This window comes from Sciurus carolinensis, chromosome 12, assembly GCF_902686445.1.
Source record: "Sciurus carolinensis chromosome 12, mSciCar1.2, whole genome shotgun sequence".
NCBI classification, from domain to species: domain Eukaryota; kingdom Metazoa; phylum Chordata; class Mammalia; order Rodentia; family Sciuridae; genus Sciurus; species Sciurus carolinensis.
The window spans coordinates 46,880,856-46,901,935 of NC_062224.1; the positions used below are offsets into that span (position 1 = coordinate 46,880,856).

At 41.9% G+C, this 21,080-nt stretch overlaps 1 protein-coding gene across 1 annotated transcript in view; it reads right to left on the reverse strand.

Annotated features, from left to right (window-relative positions):
• The window catches only part of Jcad (junctional cadherin 5 associated), a 52,062-nt gene that overhangs the window by 22,780 nt on the left and 8,202 nt on the right, over positions 1-21,080 (reverse strand). Inside the window, exon 2 of the mRNA XM_047520619.1 lies at positions 15,459-15,789. Coding sequence (XP_047376575.1) covers positions 15,459-15,730 — 272 coding nt within the window. The 5' untranslated portion in view covers positions 15,731-15,789. The remainder of the gene's footprint in view (positions 1-15,458; positions 15,790-21,080) is intronic.

Genomic DNA, 21,080 nt, shown 5'->3' on the forward strand with positions numbered 1-21,080 from the left:
GACAATGATAAATGACTATGCTATTGATTTATATATTTAGTACACAATATTTTTGTCATTTAATTGTACTTCTGCTTATTAAAAAAAATCTATTGTAGAACAGTAGCAGCCTCATACATTAAACCTCTCTTTTGATTGCACCAAGACGCTACACTGAGTGATTTACCTATACCACTGAGATTTGTAGAAGGACGAAGTCACTTAAGTACAATTTCTCAGAATGTGGTTCTATCATTAGGTGATATGTGACTGACTGTATATACATTACCAAATCTTGACCCATGGAAATTCAAATTCAGTAGGTCTGGGTCTAGCCCAGGCATCTGTACTTTGAACAAGTACTACAGGGGATTTTTTCCTTGAGCCATTTGGGAAATACTGCTATGGCTGACTTTGAGATTGATCAGAGGAAGAGCAAAGGCAGATAGAGAGTGGGCTCTGTGGGGCGGAACTCTATGAGGCAGGTAGTATCAAATGCAGGTGTCTCTTCACTATCTGATTATACATTAGAATTTCCTTGTGAGCCCTCAAAAAATACAGATGCCAGGACCTAATCACAGAAATTTGGATTTAATTGGTTTCATAAGGCGCCTGACACCACTCTATTTCAAAATCTCTCCAGATGATTCTAGCCAGCATCCAGGGGCTTAGAATCATGGTTCTAATGCAACCAAAGAAATTATTTGTATAACACTGTTACACTGTACCCGAATATTATGATACCAACTACAAACGACCAGATAATAGAAACATGACACAGAAAAACCATTAACTGGAAGGAAGCTTGAGGGGTCTCAGCTATTTTAACTAACCATGGGCTAAGCAGATGAAAGTTTCAACTCTAAAACATTGTGTGTTTTTGTTGATTATTACAGTATTTTATACTCATTGTTGAAAACGAATGTTGGAAAAACAGAAAGTACAACACCAAACATTACTTGTAATCATCCTACTCTCAGAGATAGTCACATTAATGTGTCTTCTACTCTATGTGTGTATGAAAACATGGATTTTCAAACAGCCTCAATATTCTCCTAGGCATCTGGGCTTACAAGAACATCTCCCCACACCCATGGTACATACAGCAGCTAACAGTGGCTGCTTCACACCTGACTCACACTAAGTGCTTTCTGTTCACTTACTCACTTAAAGGTCACAGGCTGAACACTAACTTTCATTGGCACTTATGCAATGCTGTGCATTGTGCTAAACCCACCAAATGAGTTATTACATTTAAACTGTACAACCACCATTACTTCCCTTGTGACAGGTAAGGAAACTGAGGCACAGACATGTTAAACAACTTTCCTAAATTTCAGAGTTTGTACAAAGCTGGGAAAGAATTTTAATATGAGAAGTGTGAATGGAAAGCCTATTCAGTTAACCACTATGTCTTTACTTTTTCCAATGTAATGAAAATTCTTCAAGTGCTTAATTATCATGGGTAAACAGTATTCCATCATATTCATGTGGTTTATCTAAGCACTATATCAATGTGGACATTTACATAAATTCCATTCAAACACACTTTGAGAAATACTACTGCCCACAAACACTTAATGCAAGCTTCATATTACTTAGAATAAATCCTTAGTTTTTAAAAGGACTGAGTAGTCAAGAAGCACATGTTGAGTGGACCTTACATAAGCCATTTCAATGTACAATCCCACCTGTCAAGTAGAGGACAGCTGGCTTTGTTGAACCTTCTTGTCCCTACATAGTATAATTGTATATTTTTTTTCTTTTGAGATAAGTGGAAATAACTTCTCATTATTTTACTTTGCATTTCTTTGATTACTGGAAGGTCAATTTTTTCATGTGCTTAAGTGTCATTAAAACACATTTTATGCAATTCCAATTAAAATCCCAATGATGTACCTTACAGAAATAGAGCAAGAAATTATGAAATTCATCTGGAAGAATAAAAAACCCAGAATAGCTAAAGCAATCCTTGGCAGAAAGAGTGAAGCAGGGGGTATCGCAATACCAGATCTTCAACTCTACTACAAAGCAATAGTAACAAAAACGGCATGGTATTGGTACCAAAATAGAAAAGTGGATCAATGGTACAGAATAGAGGACACGGACACAAACCCAAATAAATACAATTTTCTCATACTAGACAAAGGGGCCAAAAATATGCAATGGAGAAAAGATAGCCTCTTCAACAAATGGTGCTGGGAGAATTGGAAATCCATATGCAACAGAATGAAACTAAACCCATATCTCTCACCATGCACAAAACTAAACTCAAAATGGATTAAGGATCTCGGAATCAGACCAGAGACCTTGCATCTTATAGAAGAAAAAGTAGGTCCAGAGCTTCAACATGTCGGCTTAGGACCAGACTTCCTCAACAGAACTCCCATAGCACAAGAAATAAAAGCAAGAATTAATAACTGGGATAGATTCAAACTAAAAAGTTTTCTCTCAGCAAAGGAAACTATCAGCAATGCGAAGAAAGAGCCTACAGAGTGGGAGAAAATCTTTGCCAATCATACTTCAGATAGAGCACTTATCTCCAGAATCTATAAAGAACTCAAAAAACTCTACACCAAGAATGCAAATAATCCAATCGACAAATGGGCTAAGGAAATGAATAGACACTTCACAGAAGAAGATCTACAAGCAATCAACAAACATATGGAAAAATGTTCAACATCTCTAGTAATAAGAGAAATGCAAATCAAAACCACCCTAAGATTCCATCTCACCCCAATTAAAATGGCGATTATCAAGAATACAAGCAACAACAGGTGTTGGTGAGGATGTGGGGAGAAAGGTACACTCATACATTGCTGGTGGGGCTGCAAATTAGTGCAGCCACTCTGGAAAGCAGTATGGAGACTCCTTAGAAAACTTGGAATGGAACCACCATTTGACCCAGCTATCCCACTCCTTGGCCTATACCCAAAGGACTTAAAATCAGCATATTACAGAGATACAGCCACATCAATGTTCATAGCTGCTCAGTTCACAATAGCCAGATTGTGGAACCAACCTAGATGTCCTTCAACTGATGAATGGATAAAGAAAATGTGGCATATATATACAATGGAATATTACTCAGCCATAAAGAATGATAAAATTATGGCATTTGCAGGCAAATGGATGAAACTGGAGAATATCATGCTAAGTGAGATAAGCCAATCTCAAAAAGCCAAAGGAAGAATGATATCGCTAATAAGTGGATGATGACACATAATGGGGGGGTGGGAGGGGTTAGTGTTGGGGTTGGAGTTGGGTTTAGGGAGGGGGGCAGGAATGGAGGAAGGAAGGACTGTATAGAGGGAGGGGAGGGGTGGGAGGGGTGGGGGGGAAGGGAAAAAATGGCAGAATGAATCAAACAACATTACCCTATGTAAATTTATGATTACACAAATGGTATGCCTTTATGCCATGTACAGAGAAACAACATGTATCCCATTTGTTTACAATAAAAAAAAAAACACATTTTATGGTTTCAAATGATTTCTACAACATAGTCCATTTCTCAGCTGGTGGCAGGCCAAATGAAGACTACAAGGAACAGAGAGGCACTCAAAGCCATGCAGCAATTGCACATAAAGGTCCAGGAATTGACTGGGCTCAAGGGGAACCATTTTCAACATATAGATAGAAGGTTACTGCTCTGCAAGGAGCCCCTGATAAAACTTTATGTTACTATTAATATTATTCTTATTTTGGAATTACCTCTTTGCATTAAAAAGATGAGGATAACCCCTGAATCACTTGTTAAGCATCCACTTATAGTAAGGCTTAATGACAGGTAGAAAACCTCTAAAATTATGTGGCTCTGTACAGAACAGATGCTTCTGTGCTTACTCCTCACACACAGTGCAGGCTGTCAATCGGGATGGGAGGAGGTCATGATTTCTTTATTGATTTCGTTGGCATCAAAATCACGTTTTGAACATTCTGGGTTTAGAATGCTTAGCAGAGCACTTCTGAGGTCAGGTTCTACCAGGATTCATCCTTTTGGAAGCCACTGCTCCTTGCATACCCACCCAGGTGAACCAGTCCTGCAGCTCTGGAAGTTGCAGTCTCTTCTCCTAGAGACTCCTGCATGACTGCCCGTCCATAGTATGAGAAAGATCATCTGGCAGCAAAACAATCTACTTTCTTCTACTGGTAAGCTGATTATACATGGGCTTCATACACCAAAAGGCTTTATTAAGCATCATTCCTGTTCTTTACCCTTGTAAACATTTCTGGGAGTGCTTAAATTTATAATCTGGCTCATTTTCTCAATTAATACTCTGGTTTCACAGTGAACATGTGCTGTGCTCAGGTAGCTGAAATCTCAAGGTTCTATTGGAGTGTGTACATGCCACAAGCACGATCAGATGACATATAAAATATGACATAAATGGGACAAGAGTACAAACAGGCTGACTTCCTACAGATGTTAACATGGTCGAATTTCCTCTCCACACAAATGTTATCACCTTCGCTTTGTCAAAACTAATCAAAATGGCTAAGTATTCTGGGTTAAACTTTTTCCTATTTGCACAATACACCAAAATCCCGATTTAAGGAAAAAAGAAATCATCTGGGAATTTTTAAATAATCTATCTTAAAACATAATTCATATGCATAGAAAACTATAAAGCATTTATTGAACAAACATCTGTTTTGTACCTGGTCTGAGCCAGGCTCTGACAGGCACAAGTGAACCCCGCATGGTGAGAGTCCTGGTAAATTTCTCTTTCAGACCAGTTACCACAAGTGGGTATTCTACCAGCTTTGATAAACAGGGCCCCTTACCACACTAAACATGTACTTCCCCACACAACTTCAAAGCCAAGAATGTTTTTACTACCTTTAAGAAGATAAGGTGAGATCCAACTCCTTTTTTTAAAAAATGATTTATATTCAGCAAATGTTAACAATAGGACTCTTTACATAAACATGCTGAACACATTGATTCGGGGTGGGAAAAAGATAAGGCAGCAAAGTGAATATGAAAGCCCAAATGAATTGTGCTGACAAGTTGAATGGGACAAGCAAGGTCTTTAGAGGGAATTCCCTGGAAATGTGAGAGGGAGGGGGCAAACTCCACATCTTATGCCAGAAGACAGTGATGAGGTCAACAAAATAACTGATTAAGAAAAAAACTGTTTGGAGAATATTTGAGATATGAGCATGTAAAAAATGATATATCTAAAGAAAAATTAACAAATCTACCCACTGAACATTTAAGAGTTAATTAAAAGAAAAATTAGAAATTACTGTTAGTTCATATAACTCATTTCCAGCCACAGTGGAAAATATGACCCTTCTTTTCTTTTCTTGTCTTTTTTGCAGTGCTAGGGATTGAACCCAGGACCTTGTAGGAGCTAAGCAAGTACTCTCCCACTGAGCTACACCCCGCCCTGTCCTACTTTAAAGGCAATATTTGAGATGACTTTTAACCACTGTTTCCATGCTTTAAAAAGATTATCTTTGCTGCAGACTCCAGGGTCCTTATGAGCTGCACCAACTTGTGACCTCTGGGCATGCGACAAGCCTAGAGCTATGCCCGGGAGGCAGGGGGCAAGGGAGAGATGTGAAGAGGCTTGCTGCCCACCTGACTGAACTAGGAATTCTGTGGGAAATGAAACAGACACTGCAATTATTCTTCCTACCTTCAGGAACACAATCCTGGTCCTCCTGTGGGTGGCCCTCAAAGTCCAGTTAGGGTAAGGGACAGAGAGACCCCATGAAAGTCATGTAGGTCCTGGTCCAATGATTTCTTTCTGATGTCTCAGTCTGCAGTCTAGCAGATGCCTGCTGCACAGATCACCTTCAAACTCTGAGGTCACATCCTAGACTAGTGAACTGCTGCTGCACTTTGCCCCAGTGGCTTCAAAAGCCACTCCCCTTCCAGTGGGTCAGTTTTTTTTACCCAGCGGAACAAGGATGAAGGTAATGCATCCTCCTCCAAGGAGAAGGCTTCCTCTCTAGATTGGCATGGTAGAAGGAACTATGGGCATCTCTTTAGAGTGAATAATTCTCACCAGCCCAAGTTAGGTGCTCAACATGCTTCCATGATGGGGTCTGACATCTCTCTCTACAAAATTCTCTTCAGTTGCTCTCTGGGCCTGGAAGCCTGCAATTCCATTTCTCACCATACAGTGGGATATTCAATATACCATAATGTGCAAACAACCCTCTGACACAAGGGTAGCAAATAGGCTAATTTTGGAAAGGGGAAACAGGAGGTCAGGAGAAGATTAAGAATGAAGTGTAGAGGTTAGCATAAATTACAGATCAGTCAGAAAAGAGAAAGCTGCTCAGAAAACATAATGGAGGAACATTACTACTCAGCCAGCTCAGCTGGAACAAGAATTGTAGGTTGCACTGGCAGAGTTGTAACTAGAAAATCCACAAATGCCTGGTCAGACTGCTAACATGCTGCTGTACCTGATTTTTACAATGTCACAATAAATGACTGCAGATGACAAATAGTATAGATTAGCTGAAATAAAGTATTTGCAGATGATTTCAGGAGGTTATTTTTTGGTTATTTTTAAAAGTACACAAACCTGATAATGGGTCTGGAAGAAAAAGTGAAACTAATTTTTGCACTTACAAACGGTGTTAAATTTAGACATCTGAACGAGGGGCATAGAAACCAATTCAAAGGCAGTCAGGCTTTGAGTGTGGACAGTGGTAAATAAGTGAGATGTGTCTTGGCAAAGCACCTGCTCATATACTGGCCCCTGAAATCACAGTTACAACACAGGCTTTGAACTCCTGAGCTTGGATCTGGGTTACACAAAGATTAGCTCAGAATAGGGGGGAAAAAGACATTTTGGAAGGCATCCCTGCTGTGGTGCCAACTGGCTCTCTCACAGGACCATAATATTTTTAAAATTCTGATGGTTAGAAATGAACATGAATTGCTCTTTTGAGGGTGCCAACAGTTTTGTGAAGCATTGCTGCACTAGGATCTTAATAGATTTTTGATTTTGCAAGGTCCAATAAAGATCTTTTAGACATAGAAGGTAAGTCACAGACCACAGTAAAAAGCCCTGCTGCCTCAGGGAGTGGTGTCTGGGTTTGCTGCTTGCTTTTAATATATGATTAAATACACAATGTGTGCTGGTATGAAGGACTGAGCCATCTTAGAAACTGTGGTGATAATTCTAATAGTATAGGTTGAGCATCCCTAATCTGAAAATCTGAAATGTTCCAAAGTCTGAAATTTTATGAGCAAACTTTGGATTTCCAGATTAAAGATGCTCAGTCAAAAGCTTAGGCAAATATTCCAAAATCCAAAAACATATGAAATCTGAAACATTGCTGGTACCAAGTATTTCGGGTAAGGGATACTCAACCTTTAACATCTTTTCAATATATGTAACAAAATCAGGGATTGGAAGAACTACTCATTGAAAGGGGTTTTCCTTTTTCCTTTTTCTTCTCTTCTCTTCTCTTCTCTTCTCTTTCTCTCTCTCTCTCTCTGTCTCTGTCTCTCTGTCTCTCTCTCTGTCTCTCTCTGTCTCTCTCTCTCTCTCAGCAGTGCTAGAGATGTAATTCAGTGAATTGAGTGTCTCTACATGCCAGGTAATTGCTCTATCACTAAGCTACACTTCCATCCCTCAGGGGGGTGCATCTGAACCTAACTCTCATTCAGTGGGTTACTGACAAACCTATGCATAGGAAAGAAAAAGAAGAGAGAGGCAGGAGGAAAGATAGAAATACAAATGAAAGAAGAAGTGCCTAAGATCTGCATGGAAGGAGAAAAAAAAATAATATGGAGACAAGGTAGGTGGACTGCCAGCCTGGGTGGGCCACTGACTACCATGTCATCCTCAATGGAGAGTGCTGCTAGCATCTGCTTGTAAATTACATCATCTTTGAGCAACATTCTTCCTACAAGTGCACTTGGAACAGAGGAAAGCATGTTTCACAAATCCCCTGTCTTTGACTCATGTCAGTTATTTAAATGAGCCCACCTGTTTCACTGACTAAAATGGCAAGGACATGCTGATGACTTTGAATTTAAAAGTGAGAAGACACTAGAGTCCTCCTTAATCCAGAAGCAGCCTCTCCACAAGGACATATGCCAACATTCCTATCCACACAAAGATTCCAATGATAGATCACCCTCTCCCTCTACACAAAAAATAATCCCATACACTATCATAATGGAGGGCATCCTTAAGCCCACAGGGAAACCATTTCCCATGTGTCTTCTCAGGGAGGGGCATCAAACACTGGAGAAATGGTTCCCCACCTGAGCTACCAGGTAAAGCCCCAGTAACAAAAAGTAGGGGCAGGTACCTACCCTTTTTGTGATATGACCCTTTACATCTGAGTACTTGGTAGCTGTCCCTGTATTTAACAGAGGTTATTCATCACCTTCTGATTTATTTTCTAGGGATAAAGTGTTTAAATGGAGATAAGTGAGACAAGGAGATGGTATCTGAGGTCAGGACTAAGGCACCCAAAGAGGGCTGCTCCAGGTCAAGAGAACAGCCACAGTTGATGACACCTACATTGGGCTAAAAGGATCATCCAGCATTTTCTAGCTTCTTACCACAACAACGGGGAGCAGGGTAACGATGCTGCCAGGAGCATGAGCATCAGTCCTGGTCCTGAGAGGATGGCATGGTTTCAAATGTCAGCAGCACAGCTTTCTAACTGCAGGTCTTTTGCCGTGCCTTAACTTCTTTCTGCCTCTGATGTCTCACGTGGACTGGGGAATGAATGGTAATAATCTTACCTTTTGGAGTTTGCTAGGAGGCAGTAATGAGATAATACATTTGAAGAGTTCAGCACAGTGACTAAAACATGAAAAAAAAACTCTTGTTTTTAGATATTATTGCTATTAACCCAATTAAAATAAATTCTCAGTGGATAGTAATAGTGGGACTGTTCCCCTGCATCATCGGGGAAGGAGGTGCAGGTGGACACAAAAGAAAGAAGAGAACTGAATGTCTCTTAATGTGATGATTATTTTAGATCAGTATTGTCTTTCTCTAAGTCATGATCAATAGGCCATCACAATAGCAGGAAATAATGATACAGCTAACTGTCATAACCAGATGCCCATCCCAGCAACGGCTGGTCTCTAAGGAAGAAGTTACACCCATTTCCACAAAGATGATGTAGAATAAACCAATATTTAGTTTATTAAAGCAAAACAGGAAAAGCAAGCTTCAATCCACTTGCTGTCATGTAAATTCAATAGGTAAGGCAGATTATTTCAGTATTTTCATACTTGCTCTTTAAGATGGATAGAACACACTATCTTTACTGGTGTAGTTCATTCAGTAGGCACTACAATAGCCACTGTAGACATGAAAGAAAACACCCTTGTTTCTAACCTCCATTCTGCATTTCCATCACCACCCTCACTTTCATTCATTTATTTAGTGACTATTTATGGACTGCTCTCTGTGCCTGTGGAAGTTAAGGTCAGAGTAAGGAGGAACCAGGAAGGCAGCCACTCAGGATGCACATGTCAGACAGTCTTTGGAGCAGTAAAGAAGACCCTCTTGTCCACGCTCTTCCCCTACACTGCAGGAAAGCTACCTAAAGGCCCTCTGGTCCCATGGCTGGACCCAGCCGTGTGTGAAACTAGACTTCTAGTCTAGGTTCCTTGTTCTTCATCAAGAACTTGGAGAGCCAATCATCCTAGAAGCAAAGCAATGGGCCCTAGACCCATTCAGGTCTTGTTTAGCCCCGTCTTTACTGTTGTTACCATCCAGTGTCTCTTGACTGGGTATTTCCTAGCTCATGATCTCATCCAATCCTCTTGGTAAAGAATAACCAACCCACAAGCCACATTCCCTCCAGGCTGCTGAAGTCTTCTCACTAACTCTGGAAATGCTCCCTTATCACTGTGCTTCTGGAAGTCTGTGTTCAAAGGATCCAAAGTGCTTCTTTTTGGGAAAAGTTGACAATAGCAGAGCAACGTGAGAGTGTGTGCCAGAGAGGGTGGGTACCAGGCACTTCTGGCAAGTCATGCTGCTCCTGAACAAGAATAAAGTATACCCAGAGAAAGGTGTCCAAAGGGACCAGAGGAAACAGGAGGTTTCAGTCTTCATGTGGGCTCAGAGCAGGGCAGTTCAGGAATCTACACTTTCCCCTGTGAAGAGGTCGAGAGAGCTATGCCTGATGCTCAGAGTATGAAACAAGCATTAAAAGATAAATAATGTGTGTTGGTTTATAATTTTGTAAAAAGAAAGAGCTACATAGAAACAGATGTTAAACTTGAAGATCCCTTTTTTGGAAAACCATTGTAAGCAGGATATGATTTGAGAGGAGCTTAAAAAGCCCCTGCAAATTAACTGTTTACCATATGCAGTAGCACCATCTAGAATGGGTGTTTACTGATCAGATAGAAACCTCCCAAGATGAGGGCTCCATGCCACCACATCAGAGATTCTCCCAGTTTGCTGAGTCTCTAATTAGTCACAACTGCTGATGATGACAGAAAATAATTACAAGTTATTGCCATGGTTAACTAACAAAAAATTTTTTCCCTAGAATTCCTGGGGCAAAGCAGAGAAGAGTCTATTGTGGTGTGACTTTCAGAGTCAAACCTCAGCTAAGTCAAGTCATTTTACAGTTTCCTCTGATTATAATAGTTCATAGGAAACACATTAAGGAAACTGAGAATGCTTGATAACAGTCTTTTACATATTTCACGGCAGCTAAGTATTATTCAGTTATGGCTACTGGCATTTGAAGCATGTGGTTTCCTCCACGTACAGATAATACATAGCTTTCCTTGGTCCACCTCCCCTTGACCATCATGTGCATGTTAGTTAGGAATCAAGGCCTGTGGGCTCTTCTGTACCATGGAAGTGACTGCCTGAAGGCAGTTTCATGGTTACAATCTGTTAACCAAGATCATCCAGGTTAGCCTCTAGACCAGAAGGCTCTCCAGGAGGTAAATGGCTTAAGCGGGGGAAATGCCAAATCTTTAGTGTCACTCAATGAATGGTTTGTGAAGAGAGAACAGAATGAATTTGGGCACATGGTCAGTGCCCCGGCCTGGAAACTGTCCTCATCCATAGCCCTTGATGTGGGCAGAGTCCCAGCATCCATGTCTGGCCATTTCCTCTCCACAGTCCAACTTCTGTCCCTCTCTTGTGCCCTTGTCCTCAACACGACTGAAGTGCCACTGGCTGCCCGATAACATTGATTCTTTTTCACAAAAACTTAAATTAAGACACAGATGGTAGTCAGCAATAAGCTCAGAGGCTAAGCCATCACAGAGGACAAGGAAGAATAAAAGTCACCCTGAGCCCAAGTTACTAGGAAGTAGTCACCATTGGGGAAGAGGCTGCCCAGCAGGAGGGGATGCCTAAGAATGATAGATGCCAAGAGGTAAAGAGGGATAAAGACTGAATGATCCCCCTCTGGGACTGTCTAGAGAGATACCAATGAGCAGACCAGCATTGTCGACCCCACATCTGATGAGGTCTGGCCAGTCTTCCTTCATTTCTTGCCCGTGGATGGTTTCTGAGATTTTCTGTCCTATCTGTACAACAACCCCTGCCTTTCCATTTAGGTGGGTACCCGTTTCTGGCACCCCTAGAACCTACAAAGGAGGAAAGCTTCTCCACTAGGAACTGTTCAGCCCATCAAAGGTTGTGCTGGGTCTGTGGCTGTTACTCTCTCCTCCTTTGTTCCCTGCTTGCCCTCAAGTGTTGGTGTACAAGGGCAGAAGTCACTGTCACTGCCACCTCGCCTGCCCAGCAAGGAAGCCAATACTCTTCCTCTTCATGATGGAACCTCCCCACACCAGTCCCACAAGGTAAAACCTTCTCCTCTTCCAAGGGTCTGAAAGACTCATCACTTGTACACATTGCCTAGACTTATGAGTGCAAGGATTGATACAGAGAATTTATTTAAGGAACGAACACTTACTAAAAGCAAAATTCCTTAATTGGAATTAGTCAAGTCAGAGATGACTTAGATATGGTATCAGCCTTCAGGAAGCTTACAGTTTAAAGGCCAAGAGAAAATATTAGAAGAATTCAAAGGAGAGGGTGATTTCCATGACAGGAACCTGAAGCCGTTGAACTGATAAGATGGGGTTTCCAGTATGAGATTGGGTGGAAAGGGAGTGGCATGCATAGTGGCCCTATGTGCCCAGCACATCAGCAACGGGAGGCACAGAAGAGGCAGGCTGGCTGGGCTTAAAGTAGGTGGCCTGCAGGGCCTGCTATAGCACTGGGCAATGCAGAGAGCAGAGCCAGGGCAGGCCCTATGCTAGGCAGCATTTACACAATGTGGGCTCAGAGCCCATCTTCTGTGCCTTCCAGCCATAAGAAGGATGGTCCTACATAATACTGATGGAAACAGTTCCTTCTGTTCATTAATTTGGATAAACAGTGAACAAATGAGAATCGACTCTTGGTCCTATATGCACTACTTGAGCCTAAGAACGTTTTAAAAAGTTTGCACATTCCTTCACCTCTCCTCACACAGGAATTCTTACTCTTTTACCATCTTGGATGCTCACTATTACTTGATCTAAATAATAGCAAAATCTCCCAAGCACAGTATCTTCAGCAAGTTAGGTAACAAGTACTCTGCATGTTTGAAAATCCAGTCAAAAGAAGCCCCAGATCATGGACATCACCTTCCATTTATACAGCCCTTAACAATGTCCATAGAAAAGCAGTATTATATATGTCAGCTAATGTAGGTATAACCAGATGCACTCCCCCTACAACTCCCCAGACAGGGAGGACACTCCCATGCCTGCCAGGGACAAGGAAATGAGAAGACAGTCCAGAAGCACATGGCAGCTTTAAAAGGGGCTCACAGAATTGAGGCCCCTTTCAAACTGGCCAGGTCATCACCAGACGGATGGCAGTCCAGAGCTTGTGGCTAAGCTGGGCTGCCTCCACTGCTGCCATGAGTGGCTCTGGACAAGCCATTGACATTCTCTGGGCTTCATGTTCTTCAGCTGTAAAACAACATTACCAACATGCCTATGTCTCTATAACCTGCCAGCATAAAACAAACTGAACTCTTCCAACACCTACTGTAAACTTCCAAACTACAACCTTCCCCTTGCCCAGGAAATTTTCACGGTACTGAGGACCAGCCCAAGATGTGAGAACACACTCTAGGACAGAACTCAACCACCTGAGAAACAGCATTAGAGAAGCCCTTATGACTCCCCAGTCACCCTGCTGGCTTGGAGTTAGAGGCCATCCTGGCTCCAAGAGCCTCCAAACCTGGAGACCAGCCCAGCAGAGGCCACTGGGTAGGACAGGATAAGCAGCCAGACTACAGCTGCACTTGTCAAGTGACCGAAGGCTGTGAGCTGGCAGAACACCATTTTTTCACTCAGATTCGGAATTCGCATAAGCCAATGTATGATTGTTTTGTCTTGGTTTGGTTTTGTTTTTATGTTTTTTTAAGCTCTTAACTATTGCTACCTATTTACTTCTTCCCAAAGCATTTCAACCTAGGAAGGCTTGCAATTGATCTCTGAGGATTTGGGTACTGGAATAGAATTTTGAAAATATGTAAGCTTTTCTCTTCCTACTCTATAAGTCAATCTTAAGCTATCACATACCTTCCAAGTTAATCAGTAAACCTCAGAAACATGGAGAAAGAGACCAGATCTATGGAGAACTTAATCGTCTGTATGAAAAAATCCCACTGCCACACAAAAGCACTTATTTGAGTATCTTACTTGTGACACAAAGAAATACTTCTTATGGGTCTTTGTGCCTACCCACCTAAGACTGGGTAGGTGGACCCTGAGGGTGCCAGGTTACCATTCAAGGGGTCAGAAAGTCCTGAGCAAGGTAGGCATGAAGTTGGGAGCCATGCCACCCACAGAATTCTAAAGGGGATTCTATTACCTTCTATTCTGAAACCCAATTCTGACCTGGACCCTCAGTTTTAAGAAAGACCCTCCCATATATCCGTAGGGATTCCATGGCACTGTGTTTACCCATATAGAACTGAGTCTTCTGCTTTTCAAAAGTTCCCACAATAGCGAGAAGAATAAATTGAATCCGTGGGCATATATTAAATAATATGTTATTTACTGTGTGCCTAAAGCTATAATAGCTCTGCAGGAAATACAAAAGAATCGGGAAACAAGGTACAAGCTTAATACCTCCAATCCACGTTGGAAGATAGATATACTCAGTAAAAACTGGAACAAACAGAAGGCAGGAGAAAATCAAGCACATGTTTTTCTGATAGTAATTAATGTTGCCTTCATCTTCAGTCAACTGGTCCATCAGAGTTCTCATCCAAATTCCATGGCAGGCATGTTTTCTAGGGAACGCAGCTGATAAGAGAGTTAAACCCAAGAAAGTAGTGGACAGAGGTGTGGAGGGTGAAGGGTAATGTCAACGAACTACAGCTTCCTGTCCTCTTCCAAGCTAGCTTTCACTCCAGAACCTAGTTCCCACCTACGAGAAGTGACTGGGTAACACAGACTTGCTTTTACTATGCTGCGCAAGAGGCACTCTCACTTTTACCCGGTAACCAGGGTGTTGACTGCTCTGACCAAAAATGAAATCCCTCCCATTTTTGTCTGAAAAATGTCAAACAATGAGGAAGAAGTTTTCTGGGTAAAGGTGACCTGTAACCACAAAAGGCCAGATCATTCCCATCTGATTTAATTCACATTTCTGTGTGATTTTCTTAAAGATACACCCTGCTTCCACTTGTTGCCTTTGTCCATTTCTGACTGTTCACACCCAGTTGCATGATACACTCTATATAGCCAGAGCTCTTCTTCTCCAATCTGTACCAGGTCCCAATGCCACACTAAAGGCAAACACAATTTTATGAAGGGGTAACAATGGTTTCCTCAAAGTTGAAACTGCTTGGAAAAGAGTTTCAGGGTTCCTGTCCCATGCTGGTGTTTTGCCAAGTTCCAAAATTCCCCTTTTGTTAATCAGCCCATTCTTCCAACCAACCAACCAACCCTATTTATGTATTTATTTATTTATGTTATAGCAAACACCCACAGATGCAGCTGTGTTCAGATGGGATACCCAGATATCCCATGCAAAGGGCAGATGGGTCAAAAGTCAAGGGAAGAAACGTTCTCTTTGTGACAAATGGAGGGGAATACACACCCCTTTTCAACTTCCTATAACCCACAAAATATTGAAATGTTTTAATAAGAAAGTCAAAGGTACCATGAATGTGTGCATGGGCATAAACTAGCTTTTCCAAAGTTCTAAAAGGATCCCTACCTGAAGCAAGTGAACACAAAAGAAAACAGAGAAGCAGAGCATTAAAACACATTTAGCACCATACTTGCCACTGTTTACTGAAGGACTACTATGGCCAGCCCCTGCACTAAATGCTGCTGGAATACCCCAAATACCACAACAGAAAGAAGTGTTCTTATCTTAGACCTTTCTTTCTCTCCCTGGCCCCATCTAAATATAAAGTTTACTTAGATATAATGCAACATCAAACTCTTAAAAGTTAAAAGTATATGGCAGGTCAACATGGATGCTTACCCAGCCTCAGCAGCTCTAGAAGCAGAAGTACTTTGGCGCTCCCCGTGGCCTCTCGGTGTGCCACGGCGGCTTTCAGAGTCACTCACTCGTCCTGTCCCCAGGGATGATTTACTGTGTTCAAAGGCTACAGGGCCATCCTCATACCCATTCAGCAGGCCGCGGGCAGTTCTGCTCCTTGTTCTCGTTCTCTGGCGACCCTCAGGGTTATCCTCACATGGTTCTCTTGACGGTTTGTATCCATGAGAAATCAGAAGATCTTCTACGCTGTACATGATGCACTGGCTTCATCAAAGTTCAACCGCTGGAACCATGATGGTGGCCCGACCCATTGCTGAGGGGAAAACAGAGAGATCCACTTTGTGACCTGTCCTCCCTGAAGAACTGAAGTTCCCTCTACCCACACAAACCAGGCCAGGGCACAGTGCCTGCACCTAAGTGGAGAAATGTGGCTTTCTCTACCTAAAATGGACCCCAGTGTGCTCACGGAGGAGGGGTGCAGGCAGCACTGGCTCCACAGGATGTGTGGCAGGTCTGAGGCTCTCACCCTCTGATGACTACCTCTTGGAGAAGAGTCCAAAATAGTGTTTAAGCAAAGAAACGATCAACACTGCCCCCCGACCTCTAGTCCCACTCATCTAAAAGAAGCACCCTGAAGGAGTCAGGACAAAATAAACACAGACACAGAAGCTGCAATTACTACTTCATGCTTCTAAAAAGAGAAACTACCAATACCAGGTCTAATCTTATTATACATCCCTGTTTTCATCTTGGATGCATACCTTTCGCTCTGAAGGGCAGAGCAAGATCTTTAATCAACACATAGCCATGATACACTTTGGTGAGAGCAATCGGAAAAGCCACTGCCAGGGCAGCTCCCCAGGGCAGCTAACGAGCAGCTGGAAATAGATTTGCAGTATTGAGGCTCTTAATGAGAAAACAAACAACGTGCTGATCAAGCTTACTACCCAACCCGCCATGCAATCTGAAAGTTTCCACTTGAGACTTTTAAGAACAGAATTTCTTCCCAACTACTTTTGGGGGAAAGTGTTGCATCTCTTGGTAAAGGGTGTCTACACTCAAATTCTGCCACCCCAGTGTAAGCTCCCAAAGGCAAGAGGACCAAGAAAGAAGAAAAATGAACAGAAGCTAAGGTAATAGCAAAACAGCAGGGCTGCCATGAGACAGATTGTGGTCAGATGGATTCACCACTGCCTCAGTCCCTATGGAGGCTGGCTACAGCTCTGGCCTGGGTGATAGTATAAAAAAAGCTGGCCTGGTCAGAGCTTGGCCAGCTCTAGGCTCACTTTGTTGGTGTTTGGAAATAGAGTCACTGTGGCCACCACAAACAATGGCCAGGAAACGCCTGCTGGCCCATGTGCAGGTGTGAGGAAAGCGCCTAAGCTTCCTGCCAGCGGGAATTCTCCCTGGGGTCCATCACACTATTCTGCTGACTGTGCATGTTCTCTCTCTGCATTGCCCACTAGACCACGGAAGCAAGACTCAGCTTGGAGAGGACTGCACAGTGTAGGTCTATAATTTTCCATCACAGCCCTCCATTTTATGGAAGGTTGACAACCTCTGGCAGTTACTGCACTCAGAGAAACATCTCCATGGCAACGTCACCATTCCTGACACTCTTCTGTATGACTTTCCCAGGGCTGCCTTACTTGGGTCATTCACTTAGAAAAGGAAGGAACAAGAGAAGCAGCATTTGTTCTCTGACTCAACTAAGCAAATCACTGGTCTAGGAACTAGAGACGAATGAGATGTCATTATAAAACCAGAGGTATGGGAAAACAGGCTCAAGGCTCTAAGGTTTGTTCAGTGCTAACTCCCCAGCATCTAGCATAGAGTATCTTCCCAATGAATACCTGTTAAATGAATAAAGAAAAGAGAAAGGGGTATTTGAGCTAGGTTTTGAAGAATAATTAGGAGTTCACTAGATAAGCTGCATGTGTCCATATGTGAGCGGGGAACCTGACACATAAAGTATACTGTGAGTACGGTGCTCCCAAGAGTAAAGAAGTGGCTGAGCAACAGCATATTGGGGGCCTAGAACAGAATCTCAGACCCTCTGGCTCATATCCCCATCGACCCCACAGCTGAGAGTTCAGGTCTGATGACATTTGCACATGCGCTCTCCCTCTTTTCCTCACCATGTCAGGCTCTTTCACAGGGAAGCAGCATGCACTGCACTCCATCTGGCTACCCAATACACTAACAAATGTTGCCTTGTTCCCATGAGTAAAGAAAAGGCTTAGCAACAGAATCCTGATGGCCTAGACTGGAGTCCCCAGACCAAATGGTCTGTGTCCCACACAGAGTTGGTTGTACTGCAGCTCATTCTGAAGAAGCAATAAATACATCCTCAAATGTATATGTGGATCATTTTCCTACTAGGGATGAGGAAGTTGGTCTAGTATGGCTCTACGTTTGCAATTATACTTAGCAAAACCTTAATTATCAGGACAACCCACACCAAGCTATAAAAATCTTTCAGAAAATACATAAAGTTGTAAAAGGCATAATCTGACCTTAGAGATCTGAGGTCAAAAGTATTCTGATTGTTGGAAACTGCAAACTCATTTCCATCCCTCCTAGGTAGGTGACCCACAGGGAACAGGAGCACAGAACACTCAGACTGCAGCATTCAGGACCTAGAGCTATGTGAAGAATCTAAGAGGCCAGTAGATGACCAGGAGCCCAGCAGTAACCCACATTGCTGCCCCCATCCAAATTAATGGAAGACTTCTACCTGAGGCTAATAATGTTCTTCGCCTTCTCAATCCCAACTCAGCCTGGGCCTCTATAGCATTTCCACACTCATGCTGATCACTACCCTCTCCCTTCAGATGTTTCTGAATAGTTGTGTATTATTTCTAACCTTTGCCATATCCAGCTTGCCTTCTTTAATACCCTTATCTATGGAATGGGCTGCCTCGAAAGGTAGCAGGCTTCCCCTCCACACATGTCAATTAAGCGGCCACTAGGAGGGTCACTGAGGTATAGAGGAAACTCAGGCAACCACCAAGTTGCTGTACTAGAAATATGGCCTTTTAACCTTTCTTTCCAGCATTCTAAATCAACAACTTTAATTCTATTACCCAGGCATCAACTCAAAGGGTGGCTGTAAAGACAAATGCCCAATTTAAAAAAAAAAAAATTTTTTTTAAATAAATAAAGGGCGGGGAGGGGAAACCCAAGATGGTGGTGCACACCTGTAATCCCAGTGACTCTGAAGGTTGAGGCAGAAGGATCCCAATTTCAAGATCAATCTGGAAACTAAGTCAGTCCCTGTCTCAAAATAAAAAATAAAAAGGGCTGGGGATGTAGCTCAGTAGTAAAGCACCCCTGGGTTCAATCCTCAGGACTGAAAAAAAAAAAAGAAAGAAAGAAAGAAAAAAGGATGGGGGGAGAATTTCTCAAAATCTATCAAATTATGCTAGGCTTATGTACAAATATCCCACAATGAATCCCGTGTGTGTGTGTGTGTGTGTGTGTGTGTGTGTGTATGTGTGTGTGTAATACTAATTAAAATAATGGTAATAATAATGGAAGGGGGATCAATTGAACAGATGAAGTAGATCAGCACTATTATGTGTAATTATAATGTACCAACTAAAAAAAAAATAAGTGAATGATGAAATTTGACATCAACCTAAATATCACCATTATTACTGTTAACAACACATTTCACAACTATACATCTGTGTACAGTTACACTGGCACAGGATCAGGTGTGATGGCAGCCCTTTGCTGATACTCTGAGTATGATTCCTGGAGCCAGTGAGTAACCACGCACCACGCCAAGTCTCAGTTCTCTGATCTGCAAAATGGCAATGTTACTATCTTTCCATCTCACCTGACTGCTTAGTGGGTCCAATGAGAACATGCAGAAGTGAAACTCACCATACAAATATAACATTATGGATTTATTATGCTATAATGTTTCTAGTTTGTCTCTGAGGTTATTTGCTTATGGATAGATTTCAAACAGTTGCTAATTTTACCATGTAGTTCAGACCATTTCCTGATTCCTTTTATATAATTCAGTATGTTACTCTTGTTGATTTCAAAGCCATTCCTGCTTTATATACCTAGTCTTCTCTTGAGTGTATATTTCAACCTCCAGCCAAGTCACTAAGAACACAAGTATTATTTTATATAGTCAAAAACATTCAAACACATTCACTGAGTGCCTATAATGTACCAGGCACTGTAATTCTAACAATGAATAAGACATATTCTTTGCCCTTGAGGTTCTGACTGTTTGGTTGCAAAGATAGCTAGAAAAGAGGAAATCAAAACACAGCATATGCACACATTAGTGATGGGAGCTTGCCACTTCCCATATCCTCACAGCACTACAACAGGGACACAGGATGAGATGGAAGAGACCCCACCCGGTCTCATGGGATCAGAAGGCCTGGAAGACTGCTTCTCAGTCAATCAAATCCTCTTCCTCAAGGCTACACTATATTACCCTGGCAGTACAATCTTCCAGCCAGTACATTCAAGAAAGTGTTTCCTTCATTCCTTTTTTGTCTCTCTAAATCAAAAATTCGTAGTTGAATATCTAGGGAATGTGATCAAGCCTGTAAAGGTACTTACAAAGAATTCCAGGTCACAAAGAAACTTCTGGCATTGGCTGGGCCAGGACACAAAAATGAGAGACAAATGAGCCCACTTTAGTGGTATTCATAGAATTTAATAGAATTCATAGTATTTAAATATTCCTAGAGGAAACATTTAACTTAAGAATAAACACTTTATAGGAACAGTCTATCAGGCAGGGGCTGCCCTGGACATAGGCAATTCCCAAGCTGGGTGCCTCTTAAGCAGAGGTTGAGGTAATTGATTTGTAAACTATTTTGATTTTACAGTTCACACTGAATGTGTGTACAAATACATCAAAACTTAAAAGCAAAAAGATTTACCCTCATATCTGACATGAACTATAACCTTTTCTTCTCTATTTCACATTTTAAAAATGCTGGTCACTAACCACTAAACTAATTTTGTGACCTGTTAAACTAATTGCATGACCCACAGTTTGAAAAGCACCATAATAGAAGCCATTCTTGTGATGGTCAGAGTATTAGATGAGATAACCTCTGAAAGATTTTCATGCTCAAATATCCCTCAATCTATGAGAAATTCCTTGCTCACTGCTCTGCTCTCAACAGAGAATTTAGCTGTCTGACCCTTACAAAAATCTACTTTCTAAGAAAAGTTATAGCTATTAAATGATGCTACTTTCCTAGTCTTAATAGCAGGGCATGAAAAGGATGAATCTCCTCAGGAGAAAGTGCCATCTCCTGGCTCCTTCCTCCCTACCTGGGACCTAACTGGCCTTGAAGTTGAGGGTCTCCAAACATCCAGCCACTGTCTCACACACAAACCCAGCACTGCAGAAGCAAATGCAGAACCCAAAGGGCCTTTGACATGAAATGCATTTTCACTGCTGCCTTTTATTCTTTCTCTCTCTGGTTTGAGAAAACTAAGAAGTAGCCTTTTGTTTCTTTACATTTCACTATTATTCTTTTCAGATTTTCCTATTTTTCTCTAAACTATGCATTCTTGACTTAGTTCACCACTGCCCAGATTCAGACACATTTATAA